Source organism: Coloeus monedula (assembly GCF_965178545.1).
Source record: "Coloeus monedula genome assembly, chromosome: 29".
In the NCBI taxonomy this organism is placed as follows: Eukaryota; Metazoa; Chordata; class Aves; order Passeriformes; family Corvidae; genus Coloeus; species Coloeus monedula.
The window spans coordinates 4015114-4034110 of record NC_138809.1 but is presented as its reverse complement, the minus strand read 5'-3'; the positions used below and the strand labels follow the sequence as shown (position 1 = coordinate 4034110).

At 59.4% G+C, this 18997-nt stretch overlaps 3 protein-coding genes across 7 annotated transcripts; 1 reads left to right on the top strand and 2 right to left on the bottom strand.

Moving 5' to 3' along the window:
- Positions 1-4669: 4669 nt before the first annotated feature.
- HJV (hemojuvelin BMP co-receptor) lies at positions 4670-8871 on the bottom strand. 5 transcript variants are annotated; one of them, XM_082298532.1, is made up of 6 exons: positions 8439-8871; positions 7953-8187; positions 7227-7493; positions 6792-6826; positions 5993-6669; positions 4670-5601 (listed from the first exon to the last, which is right to left on the bottom strand). In XM_082298532.1, the coding sequence occupies exons 5-6, from the start codon at positions 6665-6667 to the stop codon at positions 4975-4977; spliced, it is 1302 nt and encodes a 433-aa protein (XP_082154658.1). In that variant the 5' UTR covers positions 6668-6669; positions 6792-6826; positions 7227-7493; positions 7953-8187; positions 8439-8871; the 3' UTR covers positions 4670-4974. The 5 variants fall into 5 exon arrangements, with proteins under 5 accessions (XP_082154658.1, XP_082154657.1, XP_082154656.1 ...); XM_082298531.1 differs by having other exon boundaries at positions 5993-6495; positions 6665-6826; positions 8439-8863; XM_082298530.1 differs by having other exon boundaries at positions 5993-6495; positions 6665-6838; positions 8439-8862.
- Positions 8872-10447: 1576 nt separating this feature from the next.
- Positions 10448-11771, top strand: BOLA1 (bolA family member 1). The gene is made up of 2 exons (XM_082298816.1): positions 10448-10537; positions 11104-11771. The coding sequence occupies exon 2, from the start codon at positions 11114-11116 to the stop codon at positions 11525-11527; it is 414 nt and encodes a 137-aa protein (XP_082154942.1). The 5' UTR covers positions 10448-10537; positions 11104-11113; the 3' UTR covers positions 11528-11771.
- A 1527-nt stretch (positions 11772-13298) lies between these two features.
- On the bottom strand, positions 13299-18873 carry SV2A (synaptic vesicle glycoprotein 2A; the record flags this gene model as incomplete). The annotated part of the gene is made up of 12 exons (XM_082298909.1): positions 13299-13482; positions 14073-14232; positions 14613-14816; positions 15057-15190; positions 15284-15448; positions 15750-15838; positions 15927-16037; positions 16239-16328; positions 16731-16864; positions 16941-17092; positions 17203-17383; positions 18294-18873. The coding sequence occupies 12 exons, from the start codon at positions 18871-18873 to the stop codon at positions 13299-13301; spliced, it is 2184 nt and encodes a 727-aa protein (XP_082155035.1).
- Between the last annotated feature and the right edge of the window lie 124 nt (positions 18874-18997).

Sequence of the window (18997 nt, the reverse complement as noted above, 5' to 3'; positions counted from 1 at the left end):
ATTCGACCCCTTCAATTTGTGCTGGCCTTCCCGTCAGAGCCATGTTTAGGCTCTCCCTCTCCAGTTCCCATTGGTGTGTGCCTTTCCAAGGAAACCATCCCCAGCCTAGGGCTGCTTAGACACATTCCAGTAAAGCCAAAGGGCCTTGGAGCCCCATGCCAAGGAACTTGTCAAGGATATGATCCAAGGCATATTCCACATCCCGAATGCTCTCTAAATTCCTCTAGACTTGTCAATCAGTGCTGCCCTTTCCCCCCCTGACCTCCATCTGATGGCAATCCTCACACACCTCCCGCCCACCCCTCTGCTGCTGGAATTCCCTCGGAGGTCAGGCTTGCTCCAGGAAATGTTCTCACACCAGCAGCACCCCTGGATGGATCTAGCGAGTCGGGAACACTGCAGGATTTTCACTTGTAAAAAGCAGTTTCCCAATGTCAAATCTCCTTCAAAAACAAGAAAATCAGGGAAGAAATCACCAGGAGTTCTGGGCAGGGACAACCTCCTGCTCTCACTAAACTGTTATTTAAGGCATTCATCCCCCATCTGAGCTGCTTTCCCATGGGATCGTGGTGCTCAGAGGATCCCCCACCCTCATTTCCACTGCTGGATGGAATGGGGAGAGTGTCTGGATGGACAGGGAGAGTGGCTGGGTCCATTGCTTTTCCCAGAACTCCTGGCCAGGGGCGAAGGATGGCCAGGACAGTGTGACTAACAGCCTCGGAATAACCCACTTCCAAAGCCATAGAGAAAATGGGCCCTGAGGTGACTCACTGAGATCTGGGTGGGTCCCAGGGAAGGAACTGGGCATGGCACAGACTTGTTTTCGCCAGCACAGCTCCTTGTGCTGATAAGATCCGTGTTTTTCTGCTCCAGGTTATCGGGATTGGTTGCCAGGAGAAGCCACGCTGCTCCTGTGACAGCCTGGCCTTTGTCCTTTCTATCGGGCGAGCAATATCCAGCTGGGATCACTGGGAAGCTGGAGGGTGCTGGCAGCCCCGCAGCTTCTGTGGGCTGTTTGCTCCATGTTTCTCACCTTATATGGTTCCTTCCAGCATATTCCAGGCTGGGAGGGGGGAGAGAGGGCCAGACAATGGCTGGAGCATGGGGACAGAGTGTCCCGGGTGTACGGTTGGGAGCTGGGGCGGAAAAGGCATTTCCTCTGGTTGTTTGTGTACAGGGAACATTGGGAATAGAGCCCAGCTGGAAAACAAGGGGCTGTGGGACTGGGGCGGCTCCCGGAAAGCAAGTGCTTGTCCCAAGCCCGGGATTTTCAAGAGTGGAGGCTCCAGAACAGGGCCAGGTCAGTTCCTAAATCCCAGCAGTGGTTTGGGGGTGGAAGGCAAGGTCTCCAGTGCCTGGCTGGAGGCAGAGAATGCTCAGCTATGCAGGACTTTCCCCCTGAAGTCCCACTTTTCTAGCTCTCACTGGGGACTGGGATGTGGAAGCTCCCCCCTGCCTGGCGGTTCTTTGTCCATGTGGGATTTCTTCCCCTGTTTTCTGCCCAGATGGTGTGTTTGGAGCAGGGAGGGGGAGATAAGGCTCCAGAAGAGCTCAGCCATCCATAAACAAGGAGGAATTCAGATCTTGGGTCTGGAAAGCCTCGTGTTAGTCATCTGCTCTGGCAGGAAGAGGCTCTGGAGCTCTGACTGTGCCGGAGCCCTTCCCATGGGCTGGGTTCTGCGGACATCTAGAGGCTTTCCCTGGAATGGCAGATGAGAGTTATCCATCCATCCATCCGTCCATCCATCCGTCCATCCGTCCATCCATCCATCCATCCATCCATCCATCCATCCATCCATCCACGTCTCTCTGGAGACTTCTCTTCCCCAGGCTGGATTTCTCACTCACAGCCTTGGAGCAGTCTTGGCTGCTGAAAAGGAGGAAAATTTATTTATTTATTTGCTGTTGTGAACTTTCCTGGCTGTGAACACCTCCAGGGATGGTGTCCCAGGTGTATTCTGAGCGTCTGCATCTCAGATGGACCCTGTGACACAGAGTCTTGTCTCCTGGAGAAGGGGACTTTGGCCAACGCTCCCTGGGCAAGGTGACCTGGGCCACCCAAAGCAGTTCATGGTGAGACTGCAGCTCTGGCTCTGGTCAGGGCAGGTATGGGGGTGTCACAGCAGGTCACAGGGCCACTACCTCCCTCTGTCGCAGGGCCACCACCTCCCTCCATCACAGGGCCACCATCTCCCTCTCTCACAGGGACACCACCTCCTCTGGACACCCTGCAGAGGCTCAAACCTGAGCCGTAGCCAGGCAGGGGTCTGGCTAAGTGGGGGGAATGTGCCAAGTTTGGGCTGATCTTGGCCCATTCCCAAATTAATCCACACTGCTCCTCCTCAGCGTGAGGGAGACATGAGGCCTCTCAGAGTCACGCTGAGGCAGAGAACAGATCTTTTCCCCTGCCCCGAATAAAGGAGCAGAACATCGGCGCCAATCCAAGTTGTTGATGTCAACAAGCGTGTTTCCATTGACGTCAGTGGACTTTGGATCGACCACTTCCCTCCCTGGCTGATGTCACCTGCTAAAAACCACCTCAGCCACTCCATCCAGCTCCAATGGGAGCCCACTTTGGGTGGTTCAGCATCCAATGCCCAGCCTGGGTAGCTGGAGCTGGAGGGGTGTCAGGGTCATCTCCCAAGGGACCGGACCAGAGGAAGAGACCTCGAGGGAAGGTTTAGGTCAGATATTTGGGAAATTGTGTTCATGGGAAGGGAGGTCAGGCACTGGAACAGAGCAATGGTGGAGGTACCATCCTGGATGTGTTCAAAAACAAGTGGATGGGGTACCTGGGGACATGGGTCACTGGTGTGCTACGGGAAAGGAACACGGGAAAGTTAATGATTAATAATCTCAGAGGTTTCTTCAACCTTAATGATTCCATAATTCATCAACAACAGCTTCCACATGTTGTAATCCAGTTGTCAGAGGTGTCCATGTTGGGCAGCTCCTGGTGTAACTCTGGGTCAGGTGGAGCTGCCGAGCCTCAAATCTGGAACCAGAGCTCTCCAAATCAGGGGTAGGTCTCCAGAATTCCTGGATATGTTCCATTTGGGAGCTGCGCTCTAAATTTCAGAGGTGACTCCTGAGAAAGGGTTGGCAAGGAAAGCACCAGGCCCAGTCCTGGTGGTGCAGGTGATGGGCTGTTCAGGAGGAGGGAAATTCCATTTCCATTGGGAACCCTCCTTTTCCCATGGAATTCTTGTTGATTGGCTCCACTGGCCAAGAACTAAAGGACAATTAGGTTCTGCATCATCAAATCAGTTCCATTTCTACCAGGAACTCCAGCACTACCAGCCTTGCTCTTGAGGATTTTACCCCAACAGAGGATTTTAGCTCCATGGAGAACTTTCTCCCCACGGAGGAGTTTCTCCCCACAGAGGATTTTATCCCCCCACAGAGGATTTTATTCCTCCCCAGATGATTTTCTTCCCACAGGGACATGTGGAGCACATCAGGAAGCAACCTGCTTTCCTTTCCTCACTCCTGCTTTATTTCATCCACCCAAAGTTCCAGAGTCGAAGGAGCAGGGGAGGAAGGAGTTATTATTATCTGCATGTGCCACTGCCACCCAAAGACATGGAGAGACAGATGACAGGAAATGGGGACTCAAAAATAGACCCCTTTAATGTCAAACCCATCGGGGATTACTGGGAGCAAGGTAAAAGACATGGAGCAGATCTCCCGCTCGTCACTGTGTGCTCTGAGCACCCATCCAAGGGGGAATTTACCCTGATACCCATGAAATGTTTTCCTATGTATTCTTTGTGCTCTTGGCACAAAAGAATAAAGACAAAGAAAACCCCATGGATGTATTGAAATGTGAATTGTAGAACCTCCCTTGATGGAGGGGTTGCAACCATGCCTGGAGGGGCTGCAATTCCCTTTACCCCATCTCCACAAGCCCTTCCTGCAATTCTGTGGGACAGGGATGGCCAAGTTTTTAATACTTTATTAAAAATAAAAGAAAGTCTTCCCTATGGAAAACATCTCTCCTGTAGAACTCCATCTGGTTTACTGAAATCCTCTGAAATATGTGAAATTTGCCCTCCCCTCTGCAGTTCTGCACCTTCCACGGGGCAACACCCTGCCCATCTGTGTGCCCAGCTGGCTCTTTGCCATCAGGAATTCTGTTTTCCAAGCAAAAGCTCCAGATTGGGTTGGATTTGAGCAGTGACAGAGAATCTGGGCCCAAGGGAGAGAATTCCCGAGGGGTGTTTTGTCCTCCCTGAAACCTGACACTGGTCCCAAGTCCAGACCCGGCTAAACTGAGTCCACAACAGGTGCCAAGAAAACAAGGAAAAATAGCAACAGTGGCCTGGGATATAGGAGGCCTGAAGCTCCACAGCTCCCACTGCTGGAGATCCATTTGTTATTTATCCTGGAAGAGCAGCATAGGGACAAAACCAGCCGATTTCCATTTCTACTCAGAAGTCTCCCTCCTGGTCACAATGCTCCCCAGACTGATTTGTGGCCTTGCTCTGCTTTGGAAGCAGCTGAGTGAAGGGTCCCAAATCCATAAAAAAAACATTTTTTTCACTGCTAAAAATTGGGCTTTGGGCTTTGAGTCCATTATTTCTGGATGTGTAAGGTTCCTGAGTGGAATTTTGCTGGATTAGGGGAGAAAGGTGGGAAGTGAGTTATGGAAAGGCTCTGAGGGACAGAGGGGGTTTCTAACCCAGGGGGTTTATTTTTCTTTGATGCACTGCAATGTCACATCCTTAGGGAAAAAGGAACACATCAGAATTGAACAGAAATATTTGGATCTGCCTTCAGGAGAGGAGCTGGGAAGAGCTGCACCATCCATGTGAGACCAGTGGGCACAAACCAGGGTTCATCTCTCCCCTCTCCTGGGTCTCCAATTCCTTGTGGCTGTGGAGACACCTCCTCCAAGGTGAGGCATCTCTCCTGGCTGCAGCAACAGGTTTGGAGCCAGCAGCTCTCACGGGTTCCCCACAGAGCCAGCAGGGGTTAAAAGTGCAACAAAACAGCCCAAAGTCCACACGGGAGGAGGAAGAGGAGGAGGAGAAACGACGGAGAGATGAGTGGGCCACCTCCCCCAGCCTGGAAGATGTGGAGCTTCTCAGCATCAGGCAGGAAGAGCCGGGCATCCTCCAGCGCCCCATGTGCTGCCATGGTGAAGTTGGTGTCCCCTGAGGTCACCACATCGAAGACACATGACTGGAAGTAGACATCCTCCACGGGCAGCATCTCCCGGCAGAGCGCTCGCGCTGTCTCCGCAGGGACACGGCCGCGCCCGTGGGGGCTGCGGGACATGCGCTGGCTGTGGGGGCAACCACCCACGCACAGCTGCAGGTCCTGCTCCTCCGTGAAGGCCCGGGCCACCTCCTCGGCAGCACGGATGGAGAAGGAGAGTTGGCGGCCGGCCTGGCGCACAGCGATGGTGGTGCCGATGTAGTCAGCACGGATCTCCACGTGCCGGCCAGGGCTGCGCTCCCAGATCACGAGACTGCTTCCACCCGGACGCATGCCCCCGTTCACGGAGCCATCCTGGAAGGCCGCCGGGACGTTGTCCAGCTCGGCCTGGTAGACCTTCTGGTCAATGCATTCCTTCATGTTCTTGAATATGATGGTGAGCTGTGGGGAGCAGGGCAGGAGGGGGATGTCCCCATCCCAGGTGTTCAGAGTATGCAGGTCCCACCCCACCTATCCATCTCCAAACCATCCCTGCCACAGTCCTTTTGGGATAACAACAATCCTTCCTTTATTCCTTCATTTTATAACACCATTTAAGCAATGGAAAACTCAGGTGGAGCCAAACCCAGCAAGATTCCTCCAGGTACCCCATGGACCACACGGTCACCCGACAGCAACAGGAGTGTTTGAAGGTCCCCTCAACAACCTTCCCCACTGTTGTCCCTCCTTCTTCATCCCCCCTGGGTTTCGTTGAAGTAGTTCCAAGGATTTTGGGAAGTGTAGGAGGTGCCCTGACTCTGGATTTGCTGCCCAGCCTGTGCACCAATGTTACCTTGCTGGTGACTGTTGCGTTGGACCCCTTGGCCACTGGTGAACTGGTGGCTTGCACGAACAGGTAGTCGTTGTCCAGGAGTGGCCAGGAGCCCTCCACCCGGCATGTGTGGAAGTCATCGTGGAAGGTGCGGATGTGGGGGTCCCCAAAGGCAGCGCAGTGCTGGAAACCGGGGGGGCGGCCATGCTTGTAGAGGAAACTCCGCTCGTAATCACAGATGTCGAGCGACTCGAAGCCCTGGGGGTTGGGGGCTGGGGGCCGGGGCCGTGGAAGGGCCGTGGGCCCTTCCTTGGAGCAGTTGTTCTGGATCATGAGGTCCTCGATGCCGTGCACAGCGGAGTGGAAGGCCAGGTCCCCGCGGCAGGTGCGGGCGGTGCGCCGGGTGCACAGGGAGTAGGAGCGGAGTGCGGTGCAGAACGCGGCACCACGGCCGGGGCCGTGCAGGTGCAGCGTCGCCGCCACGTACTCCGAGTTGCAGCGTAGGATCTTGCACTGGGAAGAGACTGGGGGAGACAGGACGGCTCCCTGGGAGAGGGGATGGGGTGGGGAAGGGCAGCCTCTCCTCCTCCCACCACCTCCCACCATGCAGCCTGCTCCAGATTCCCATGGAGATTTGGAAGCACTTTTCTCCTGGTATATACAAGGAACAGCTCTGCCCATGCGGATCCTTACCATGCCTGCAGAGAAGAAGGAGCAGGAAAGCTTGGAGGAAGAGGCCGGAGTTTTCCAACTGCCCTGGGCTCCTACTGCGGGCAGGTCTCCCCATTCCCATCCATGCAGAGCTTGGGGGGTCTCTCACCCGCCAGCAGCTCCCAGCTTCATTCAGCAGTTCCCCTGGAACCAGAGCTGGGATTGGAGAGAGACCGGCAGACGGGACTAAGAGGGGCCCTGCAGCCGCCAGCAGGTCCAACCCAGCACTTCCAAGGCCACCACTTGTCCCCAAGTCCCCAAGTGGCACATCCACACGGCTTTGAACACTCCCAGGGATGTGACTCCACCACTGCCCTGGGCAGCCTGTGCCAGGGCCTGACCACCCTTTTCATGAGGAAATTTTCCCTGATATCCAACCTAAACCTCCCCTGGTGCTGCTTGAGCTGTTTCCTCATGGTGTTGTTGAGCCCTCCGCTCCTCCCTCACTTTGGGGACACCACATGTGGGATCAGAGCCCAAAGCATCCCTGGCTGCCACTGATGTCCTTGGACCCTCATTCCTGCTTTCCCACCCCCCCACTCACCTGTATCAGCCTCCTCAGGAAACGATCTGGCTCCCAGCACTGGGAGCTCCTTCCCTGTGGGACACATGGGTGTCCTTGTCACAAGCTCTGCCCCAAATGACAGCCAGAGAGACCCACGGGATGACCCAGGAAAATTCCAGCCTCCCTGGGCTCCTCCATGGCCTCACAGCTGGATGAAATCCGGGGTTCTGGAAGCCTGTCCAGGGGCCAGGGAATGGAGCCCCCCGTGGCTCTTCGTCCCTGGCCACCTTTGCTCCGTCCTTTCCCCTGCAGGGCAGAGGCGGGGGTTGAAATCGATCCTCCTAAATTTAGCCAGGCTCTGATCCAGCCGGGAACAACAGCCAGAGTGTGGAGAAGGTAGGGTACTGGAGCTCCAGGAGGAGGTGGGAGCCCCTAAACCCTGGGGACTGTGGGGTCACGTCACCCATGGGAGCTTCCCTGGAGCTTGGAAACCCTCTGCCTGCACCCCTGGGAGTGAGTCCCTATGGAAAAGCACCATGCTTTTCCCTGTGGGTTATATCCAATAGGGAATGGGGTATTTTCCAGCATTTTCTCTCACAGCTTCCCCTCCTGGGGCACAGCCAAGTCCGGAACACAAACATGGCACGGGCCAAAGTTGGCCAATGTCCCCAGGGATCGATGACCAGTGCCCCCAGGGATTGGTGGCCAGTGTCCCCAGGGATCGATGACCGCCAGACCATGCTGGCTGCATTGCTGAAATCCCACCTGCACAGGTGCAGGAAGTAGCTGCACCAGCCCCTGTTCCCTGCAGGGAGGAGGAATGGTCAGGAATGTCCACACCAGGATTTCCCAGGTCTATTCCAGAGGCCATGGAGGAGGACAGGGATGGAAAGTTGGTCCCTCAGCATTCCAGCACCCACAAATCCCTTTGGGAACACATTCAGGAAAGTCTTCTGCCTCCTAAACCAAGTTCCTGCTGTTTCCCGCTCCTGGGTCTGCCCTGCAGGGAGCAAAGCCTTGTGCCTGCCTGAGCCCAGGAGAGCTACAGCACTGGGATTGGGGCAGGAAGAGAAGTATTTGGGGAAAGCAGCATTTGCCAGAGAGCTGGAAGAGTGGATCCCACTTCTTTCCAGGATGGGCCATGTGCACAATCAGTCCCAAAAGATGCACTCTTCCCTCCATGCCATGCTTGGCATAAATCCCATCCCTCCATCCCCACACCTCTGCCAAGGATCCCAGCACTCCACTTACCCCAATAAATGTCACGGGATGGGCACCAAATCCCCCTAGACCCTCCAGAGGAAAATCCTGGTCCCTAGCCTGGGTCTAGCTCCGGGTGGGAATGAGGAGGGAATCCTGGCTGTTGCCACCCGGGCTTGGAGTAGAGGGAGAAAAAACAGCTGAAGATTCTGACAGCCGGATCTGTCACTGGGAGCGGGAGCCGAGTGGGCTCCGACAGCACTTTAAAAATAGCCGGTAGGATTTTTGATCCCAAAAGGCGAATTCCAGTGGGGAGGGGAAGGGAGAAGGCAGGGAGAGCCAAGACTTCCCAACCGCATGCACAGGCAGGGGGTGAGGCGGGCATGGAGTCCTGGACGGACCACTCAGAGCTGCCCGTCCTGAGGTTTCTCCAGGGTCTGGGAGGAGCAAGCAGGTTGGGAGTGCAAAGTGCTGCTGGAAATCCAAGGAGGCTCCCATTCCAGCAGCTCCTGGCAGCGTGCACCCCAGCAGGTGAACACTCTCCTCCTGGCTCTGTGAGCAGAGAGATGGGAAAACCCATGGAGATGAGAGTGGTGTCCAGTGACACTTCTCCTCTGGGATTCTCATTCCAGGGCATTCCCTCCCCCTCCCTTGGAGAGCTTGGGAAGTCCTGGAGAGGGACTGATTTTGGGAGAACCGGGTCTCTTATTCCCACACCTGGAAAGAGAAAACCTTGAGAGGGTTGGGGAAGGAACCACCTGGCTCAAAGGTGCAACCGAAATCCCACAGGATCCCACCGCTCTGAGCCGCTCCCAGGATACTGGCACGGGGATAAATCCCATCCCCAAACACCTGCTCCGGGACCAGGCAGCTGGGGGCTAAAAAAATCCGGGAGCAGGTGGAGACGGACACTCCTGAGCTCTGTGGGGAGACCCCGAGAGGTCTCCAATGGTGCCATGCTGGGTGGTGGATCCCACGGGATACTCGGGCCACCAGCAGCCCCCTCCCCCGCCTCTTTGGGTTAACGGGGACAGCGGGGACGCAACACCACGAGGTGGCAACGGCACGTCAGGAGTGGCAACAGGGCTGAGGCGAGGCTGGCAGGACTCCCCTGCCTGGACCTCCCCCATTCCTGCCTGTCCCCCGCTTCCCGTGTACAGAAAAAAAAAAAAAAAAGAAAAAAAGACAGAAAAATTCTAAACCAAACCTTCTTTTAGTTTTTAGGAAAACTAATAAGGGTGAACCTGGAAAAATAAGGATGATCTGGGAAAAATCAGGTTGAAACTAGGAAAAGAGTAAGGGCGGACCTGGAAAAAATCAGGAGGAACATGTAAAATGAGAGTGAGTCTGGAAAATATGAGGGCGATGCTGGAAAAATCTGGGCGAATATGGAAAAATAAGGGTGAATATGGAAGAATTAGGGCGAATATGGAAAAATCAGGATAAAACTAGGAAAGTCATGATGAACCTGGAAAAACTGGGGCACTATCTGGTGAGAACCCCGGCCTCCAGTTCCTCTTTGGCAATTGCATCCCTCCAGTCCCCGAAGAGAGACGTCTTCCTGCCCTTACTGTATAGAAATTTCATGGATTTCCTGTAATCTGCCTCTCTGCCTTTTGCTGAAGGTTAACTTGGGATTTTAAATAGATGGCATGATTCCAACTGGATTGAAATCCAAGGCGTCAAGGCGCATTCCCACGCGGAGGCACTCGCGGAGCCGGCAGTGATGGCAGCGGGTGCGGTGGGGCAGCGCCGCGGGGCAGTCGCGACTCCCCCGGCACGTGAACTCTCTGTCCGCGAGTGGGAGTGGGTGTTGCACCCGCCTGTCCGTGGGTCCCGCTCGCCACCGCGCTCCCAACTCCCCCTCCATGTCCTCCCGTGTCCCGCCATTGTCCCCGCTTGTCTCCCTGCGCATGCGTGGCTCCGCCCCCGCGGGCTCTGACTCTGCCATATAAGGATAAAGAGGGCGTGGTTTTATGTGGGGGGCGTGGCTTGGTGCGTAAGGGCGGGGCCTATCCGGCCGCGGGTGTCGCGGCGGGGATTGGGCGGGGGGGGGTCATGTGACGCAGCTCCGCGGGTGTCACGTGATGGCGGCGGGGAGCCCGCCCCCCCACCCCACCCCCCCCCGGGCGCCGTGACCGGAGTGGGCGGTGAGAACCGGGGAGGGAAATCGGGGGAGTACGGGAGGATGTGGTGGTCCCGGGGGATGTCCTGTGGGAGGGAGGATCGGGGGGTACCCGGCGTGGGTTCCACGGTGTAGGGGGGCTTTGGGTGCGCCCCCGGCTTGGCGGGGGGGCTGAGGGGCGTCGGGCCCTTCTCTCCTCATCTCCCCGGGACACCCCCCCCGCGCCTCCCTCCGCCAGTCCCGGGGCAGGAGCTGGTCCCGCAGGGCTCCCTCAGACTCGCCGCCCCCGGCACCCCCTTGTTCTTCCTTCCACCGTCCCCAGTAACGGGGGCTGACCCGGCAGAGCCCGTCCCCCCCCCCCCGTCATCCCTGCGTGCTGCTCCACGTCCCCCCCCTCCTGCCATCGCCATTTTCGAGGTGGGATCCTCCGGAGACCCTCACATTCAATCCCGGTCCCCCCCACTGCCACCTCCTCGAGCCTCTTCTCCCTTTCGGCCCCCCCCCCTAAAAATCCGCCTCAGATTCCTCCAGTGCCGGGGACCGGGGGTGTCTCTCTCCCTGCAGCTCCCCAGATCTCCCCCTCTCTTGCAGCCCTTCTCCGATGCGGGGTCCCCTTCTGGCGGCGGCTGGGGGAGCCATGGGGGGCGCGGGGGGTCCCCTGGCCCGCACCATTCGTGCCAAGCTGACGGCGGCCCTGCAGCCCACGCACCTGGAGGTGCGGGACGACTCCCCCCGCCACGGAGGCCCCCCCGGCGCCGAGACGCATTTCGGAGTGCTGGTGGTGAGCGGGCGCTTCGCGGGGCTCCCCCTGCTCCAGCGGCACCGCCTGGTGCATGAGGCACTGCGGGCCGAGCTGGCCGGGCCCCTGCACGCCCTGCAGGTCATCGCCCGCACCCCCCAGCAGTGGCAGAGTGACCCCCGCGCCCCCCCCGCGCCCCCTTGCCTGGGGGGCTCCAAGCGGGAGCGACGCCGAGGGGACAGGGAGGAGCAGGAGGAGGCGCCGGCGCAGCAGTGACGGCCCGGGAAGCCCCCCGGGAACAGCATGGGACTCCCAGGACCCCCACCCTGGTGTCAGCGCAGCGGACGGAGCCTGGAGTTGGGGAGGGAAAGAAGTAATGGGGGTGAAACACCGCCCCCCCCCCCCCATCATGCTCAGCCCCCGCACCTGGACCCACCCAACCACCCCCGTGTTCTCACCCTGGGGGGGATTTTTGGGGTGTCCCCCCCATTTAATGTCCGAATAAATTCAATTAAACATGTTCTGGGGGCAGCTGAGTCTGGAGAACCCGGAGTGGGGGGGAGGCGGGGAGGGAAGATTTGGGTAATTTTGTGCTTTTTTGGGATGTTTTTTCCATTTTAATTAATTTACAAACACCTGAAACTACAGCACAGCACGACAGAGCTACGGGGGGGCCGGGGGGCCCCAAAGACCGAGGAGCTACACCGAGGAGGGGGACAAAGCACACAGGGGCTGCTTGGAATGGGAGGGGGCTGCCTGGGGGACAGGGGGGGCTCCTGGGTGGCTCTGACCAATCCTGCCCAGCCCTGAGGGGCTGATTGGGTGGGGGGGGACAGAGCATGGGGGACCCCCACAAACTCCAGGTTTTGAGGGAGCACAGCACTGGGACCCCCCTGAACCCCGATTTCTTTTGAGGAGGGCACAGCACTGGGGACCCCTTGTACCCCGAATTTTTGGGGGGTAGGGGCTGTTTGTGCTTTGCAAACCGCTGGTGGTTTTGGGCTGGGGGGAGGTAAAACGGGGTGCAGGGGAATATTGTGGTGGAGGCGTCAAAAGGGGAGGGGGGGTGGACATGGGGATGCAGGGAGGGAAAGGGGTTGGGAGGAGGAAAAGAGGGTGCAAGGAGCCGCCCACGCCCCCCCCCTCACCCACACCAGCCTCCCTCTCATAGGGAAAATCCTTTAAAAATTAGTTAAAAATCACTAACTGGCAGTTTTGGGGGTCCCCTGCTGCTGCACCCCAAATGAGACCAAGGGCTGGGGCTGTGGCTGGGGGGGCTGTGCTTTACACCCTGAAAGTTGGGCACCCAAAAGTGGGGGCATCCTGGGGGAAGGGGGACATGTGCTTTAAGGGGGGGCACCCTAAAATTGTCAGGCAGCCCCCGAGGGGATTCTGCACCCCCAACTGCACCCCCCAAAGGGACCTGCACCCCAATATCCTGTGCCCCCCGAGGCATTGCTGAGGCACTCCAAGGGCTCTTGCTCCCCAATAGGCCACCCCCAAGTGCCCCCCCAAATCTGTGGATGTTTTGGGGACCCTGCTGGGTGCCCTCCATAGGGATGGGGAAAATGAGGCACAGGGGTCTCCCCACACCCAGAGATTTCATCCTCCTCCTTCTCGGCTCCGCAGGGATTTGGGGGATGCACAGAGATACGGGGGTGCAGAGGGCCTGTGTCATTCTCCCCTCGATGCCAGGGCCCCCCTAAATCCTGCTCCACAGCCCCCCAGGAACGAGCAGCAACTCACATAGGGGGTGACACCAAGAAAAGAAATTGGGGGGGCTGAAGGGGTATTGGAGGTTGAGGGAGGTTGGGGAGTCAGGGGGGGCATTTGGGGGGTTGGGGGGAGTTTGAGGTGTTGGGGAGGTTTTGGGGGTACAGGGGGATCTGGGGGAGGGGGGGGTCCAAGTGCAAATGAAAAAGATCCCAAATGCTCCAAGAAGACGTTTCACAGTGTCTAACGCGACTAATCCCAGGGGCATGAGGGGGGGAAACGCTGGGTTTGGGGGGTGCCCCGGGGAGGGGGGTCCCTCTCCCCCAGCCCCCCATCACTGCAGGACCTGCCCCCGTGTCTCGGGCAGTTTGAGGGCCAGGGAGCTGCCGAGGGCCAGCGCGGCTGAGGCCAACAGGATGGGCACGGCCTTGGTGATGCCCACAAAGGACGTGAAGATGCTGATGCCCAGCACGGCCGCCAGCTTGCACAGCGCATTCAGGAACCCAAACGCCGTCGTCCTGGGGAGGACAGGGAGGGCTGGGGTTGGTGGGGGCACCCCCGGGGGTAGGGGAGGGTACCCAGCCTCGGGGGGCACCTGCAGAGGGCAGGTGGCACCCCAAAACAGGCAACTGGAAGCCTGAAATGGGCACCTGGAGGCCTGAAACAGGCACCCGGCACTCCAAAATGGCAACTCAAAACCCTGAAATGTGCATCCAGCACCCCAAAATGAGTACCTGGCAGCCTGGGGCTGGCAGGCAGCACCCAGAAACAGGTACCGAGCAGCTGGTAACCCACACCTGGCACCCAGCACCCCAAAACCTGTACCCAGCAGCTGGTACCTCCAAAACTTCCTGAGGAGGACTCCCCGTGTCACCCAGAACCCAAACTCTCCCACCTGGCACCCAAAACCTCTCACCTGGCCCCCAAAACATTGCCCCCAGCACCCAAAACCTCCCACTTGGCACCCAAAAACCTCCACACCTAAATGCTCCCACCCTGCACCCAGAACCTCCCACCTGGCAATCGAAACTTCCCACCCAAAACCAGTTTTGGTTTTGCACCCAAAACCTCACTCCTTGCACCCAAAACCTCCATTCCAGGCCCCCACCTCTTGTCAGAGGGGTACAGCTCCACGGTGAGCACGTCGAGCGCGTTCCAGGAGGCAATGCTGACCCCCCCAAAGAGGCAGAGTAGCGCAATCATGGCAGACTCGCTGTTCCCAAAGGACAGGAAGAAGCAGCTGACGCAGGACATGACACTGGAGCCGGCTGGGGGACACGTGCACACGTCAGAGCACAGGGAAACTGAGACAGGAGGTGGGACTGGGGGGGCTGGCAGTCCCCAAAGGGGGAAGGAGATGGGGGTGACCCACTGGGAGGGACAGAGAAGTCCCCAAGAGATCAACAGAGATGGAGGTGACCCAGCAGGTGGGAGGAGGATCAGGAAGGTCCCCGAAGGGGTGATGGAGGTGGGGTCACCTAGCAGGGTAGTCCCCTAAAGGTGATGGTGATGGAGTGACCCAGCAGGTGGGAGGTGGGTCAAGAAGATCGAGAGCCTGGTTTGGACTGGAAGGCACCTCCAGGACCCCCCCTGCCCACCCCCCTGCCAAAGGCAGACCAGGCCGCCCCGAGCCCGTCCCGCTGCCCACCCAGCATGCGCAGGCGGCCGATCTTGTCCATGAGCAGGGCCGAGACGATGTTCCCAGGGAGCACAGCCAGAGTGCCCAGGAAGCTGACGAAGTAGATCATGTAGGCATTGTTGTCATCACTGAAGTCCAGCTGGCAGCCCTCCTTGTTGTGCAGGAACGTGCTGTTCACCACCCGGCTGTTGATGAACTTGTACTCGAAGAGATCTGGGAGGAGAGGGGGCCATGGGGTCACCCCGTCTCCTTGGCGACCTGCCTGGCCCTCCACCACCCCCTTGGGGACCACCCTGGTGGGTCACATTACCTCTACCACCCCAACTCCATCATCCCACTGGGGACTTTCCTGAGCCTCCTCCAACCTGGTGTCTCACCCCCATCTCCATCAATACCCTGGGGGCCACCCTGGTGGGTCACTCCCTCCATCCACCCGGGATCCCGTGCCCCCACCTGTGTTGTAGAAGACGGTGGAGATGAAGGTGCAGTTCTTGAAGAATGTGTTGCTGGAGGTGATGTCCTCAAAATAGCACTCCTCAAAGAGCGAGTCCTCAAATGTCACTGACTTCATCTTCAGCCCGATGAACCTGTAGACAGGAGGGAGGCCCTGGCTGCCCCCTACCCCTGTGCTGAGCAGCCCCAGGCTCAGCACCCCCAGGCACAGCCCCCCCCTCACTCACTTGTCATTGAAATACTCCCCGCCACGGTGCACCTGGTTCTCCAGGGTGAAGTTGAAGGTGAAGTGCCGAACCTTCTCGCGCGTGAAGAGCTTTGTGCGCGATGCATACTCAATGCTCTGCAGGTGCTTGATCATGTCCGGGAACCACACGGTGAGCCCGTAGTAGCTGCGGAGACAGGGGTGAGCGGACACCACACACGTGGGGTTCCCAGTGCCAGCCCAGGGCTCCCAGAGCCAGCCCTGAACTCCTAGGGCCAGCCTGTGCTATCCCACTGATACTTGTTCCATTTCATCCCACCCACTGCTGCCAGGGTCCATCTCCGTCCTGTCCCAGTGCTCCCAGTCCCCGCCCAGTGCCGCCTAGCTCCATCCCTTCCTAACCTGGTCCCATCCCATCCCATCCAGTGCCGTCCATCCCAGTCCCAGCCCAGTGCTGCCAGTTCCATCCCGGTCCCACCCCGCAGCACCTGAAAGACATGGTGAACCACACCGCCATCATCATTAGCGTCACCCGCCGGTACTCAGGCACGAAGCACTGCTGGAAGTTGCTCCAGACCTGCGGAGGGACAAGGGACATGACAGGGACATGGGAGGTGACAGGGGGCACATGGGGCACAGGGACCCCTGGGCAGCTCTGGCCACACCTGTTGGGACAGGTTGAGGCATCGGACCAGCCAGCGCCGGTACCATGTCCCGGTGTCTGACTGGATCTCAATGAGCTCGTCCTCCCGCTTGATGGTCTTGATGTGGGTGACCTGTGGGGGGAACAGTTTGGGGACACCAGGAAGCACCAGGGCCCCACCTTGTGCCTCCGTTTTCCCACCTGTTACAACAGCACTGCATCCCTCGGGTGGTGCTTTTCCTGGAGGTGGGAAGTGCACCCCTGCTCCTGGAGGCCACCCCACCCTCCCTCGGGTTGCTGGGGACCCCAGGGCTCAGCCCTGGGGGATCCTTACCGAGAAGACCCTCTCGGGGTGGCCCTTGGCCCTCATGTTGGTGTCATGGACCTGCTTCAGCACCATCCAGGCCTCGTCGTGCTTCCCATTCTGTTAAGGGCAGGGACAGGTCACCCTGGGACACCCCGGACCTGGACCCCGACCACCCCATCAGCGGTCCCTGCCTGGGTTCCACCCCCCACCTGGGTCCTGCCACCCACCTGGGGATCCCTCCACAATCTTCATCACCTCCTCAGGGTCCCTCCTCCCTCTGGGGTCCCTGGATGGGTCCCATCACCCACCTGGGGGTTCCTGCCCAGTTCCACCCTCTCCAACACCATCTGGGGCTTCCTGTCCAGGCCCCACCACCCCCCCTGGGGATCCCTGTCTGGGTTGCCCCATCTCCGTCCCCCACCTGGGTGTCCCTTCCTGGGTCACACCACCCTCCACTCCAGGTCCCTGATGCACTCCAGATTCCCCTCAGGACACAGCCATGCCCTCCCAGACCCCCACCTCAAGGTAGAAGCGTGGGCTCTCGGGCATTGTGGTGAGCGCCCCAATGGCAAAGACCGAGGGAAAGGCGCAGACGAGGACAAAGACCCTCCAGCTGTGGAATTGGTATGCGGAGCCCATCTGGAAGCTCCAGCCTGGACAGGGACAGGACATGGTGGTGGGGCCGAGCCCCGGCACACCCCCTGTGCGCCGCTGGCCCAGGGCTCCTACCGTAGTGGGGGATGATGGCCCAGGCCATAGCGGAAGCGTAGATGCCCCCGATCATCCAGAACATGCAGAGCCAGCTCAGGTGCTCCCCGCGCTTCTCCTGTGCCAGGAACTCCGAGAAGTAGGAGAAGACGATGGGGATGGAGCCGCCGATGCTGGGGATGGAGGGGAGGGAGCGGCATCACCCCCCGCCCCACACCCCACCACACACAGGGGGAGATCAGCCCCTGCTCTGGGGGTCCCTCCATGGCTGGGCCCCCCTTACCCCACGCCCGAGAGCAGGCGGCAGAAGAGGAAGGTGCCGTAGCCCTGGACGAAGGAGGAGAAGAAGGCGAAGACGCTGTTGACGGAGAGGGAGATGAGGAGGCACTGCCTTCGGCCCAGCCGGTCGGCCAGCCCGCCCCACACGAACGCGCCCACCATCATGCCCAGGTACACGATGAGTCCTGGGGAGGGGGACACACAGCGAGGTCAGTCCCGGGGGACCCAAGGACCTGCACCCCGAGTCACCTGGCGGAGGGAGGGCATCCTCGGCACTGGGGGTGGGGTGTAGGCAGGGACCCTCTCCTCAAGACGCTGGGTCCCCTTGAAGGGAGGGGACAGAATCCCATGTGAATGGGTGGTGGGGGTTGTCCCCCTGCTCTGCTCAGGGACTGTGGGACATGGGGGGCCCCCAGGACCCCCACACCCAGCCCTTCCCCCTGTCCCAAGTTTGCCAGATCTCAAGGATGGGGGGCACTGGTACCCCCTGGGATTTGGGGGGGTGTCAAGCTCCAGTGGGCATCACAGAGAAGGGGGGGAAAGCCATCAAACAAAGCCACCCACAGCCCCCCAAACCCAGTCTCAGCGTCCACTAATCAGCCCAAGTTTCTGAGCTTGCTCCCTGCAGCTGCCCCTCGCCATTGCTCACTTGGGAAGCAGTGTGAGACTGGGAGGAGGATGGTGGGAGCCCTGTGCCCAGGGGGTCCTGCATCCCTCCTTGTCCCCACATCCCTTCCTGGACCCCATACCTCATGGCCTCATCGCCCCCCAATTCTTCCTGTGTTCTTCCATAGACCCTGTAACCCCCCACATCTCCCTGAGCCCCCACGTCCTTCTCCATCCCCAACTCCCTGTGCCCCCACCCTCCTGTGCTTCTCTGGCCCCTCGACATGTCCCTGTGCCTCCCTACATCCCACATGTCTCTCTGTATCCCCATATCCCTCATGGGACACCCCCCACATCTCTCCACATCTCCCAGTGCCCCCTCCGTGTCGCCCTGATCCTCCTGTCCCCATGACTGTCCCCTATCCCGTGACTCTCCCCTGTCTATGACTCCCATATCCCCCTACCTGCACCCCCTGCCCCTCTCCTCACCCAGCATGCCCTTGTTGGAGTCGGAGAGGCACATGTCCTTCTCGGCGCTGGGCAGGACAAAGCCCACCACAAAGACCTCGACGCCGTCAGCCATGAGGGCCAGGCCCAGGACAAAGTAGAGGGTCCACTGGAAGCGGCCGTGGCCACATTCCTGCAGGATGAGCTCGTACTGCTGCGCCAGCTCCTCCCTGTCCTTCCTCCGCTGCCCCTCGCTGTCGTCAAAGGCGCCGGCGGCCGCCGCGGCCCCCAGGCGCTCCCCCCCCTTCAGCGACTCCTGCCGGGGGATCCCTTGGTACTCGCCCTCGTAGATCTCATCCTCCTCGTCGTGGCCCTCAGTGGCGTCGCTGGACACCCCCTCCTCCTCGTTGGCCCCCTCGCCCCCCCGGTAGTAGCCATCCTGGGGCGCGTAGTCTTCGTCGTCCTCCTCCTCCTCGAAGCGGGAGTAGGAGCGCCGGGTGTACTCGTCCTGCACTCGGTCCATGCCCCGGCTCACCTTCTTGGCCGCGTGCTTCTTCACCTCCTTGGCAATGTCCTTGGCGCCGCGGATGAACGCGGTCCGGTCCCGGAACGACTCGTCCATGGTGCCGGCGGGATGGGACGGGGCTCCGGGGCTGAGGGGGGGGAGGTCTCTGCGTCGGAGGCTGCGCCCTCAGGCCCGGGGTGCGGGGAGAGGGGTGACGGCGCTACCCATCCGTGGGAGGGGG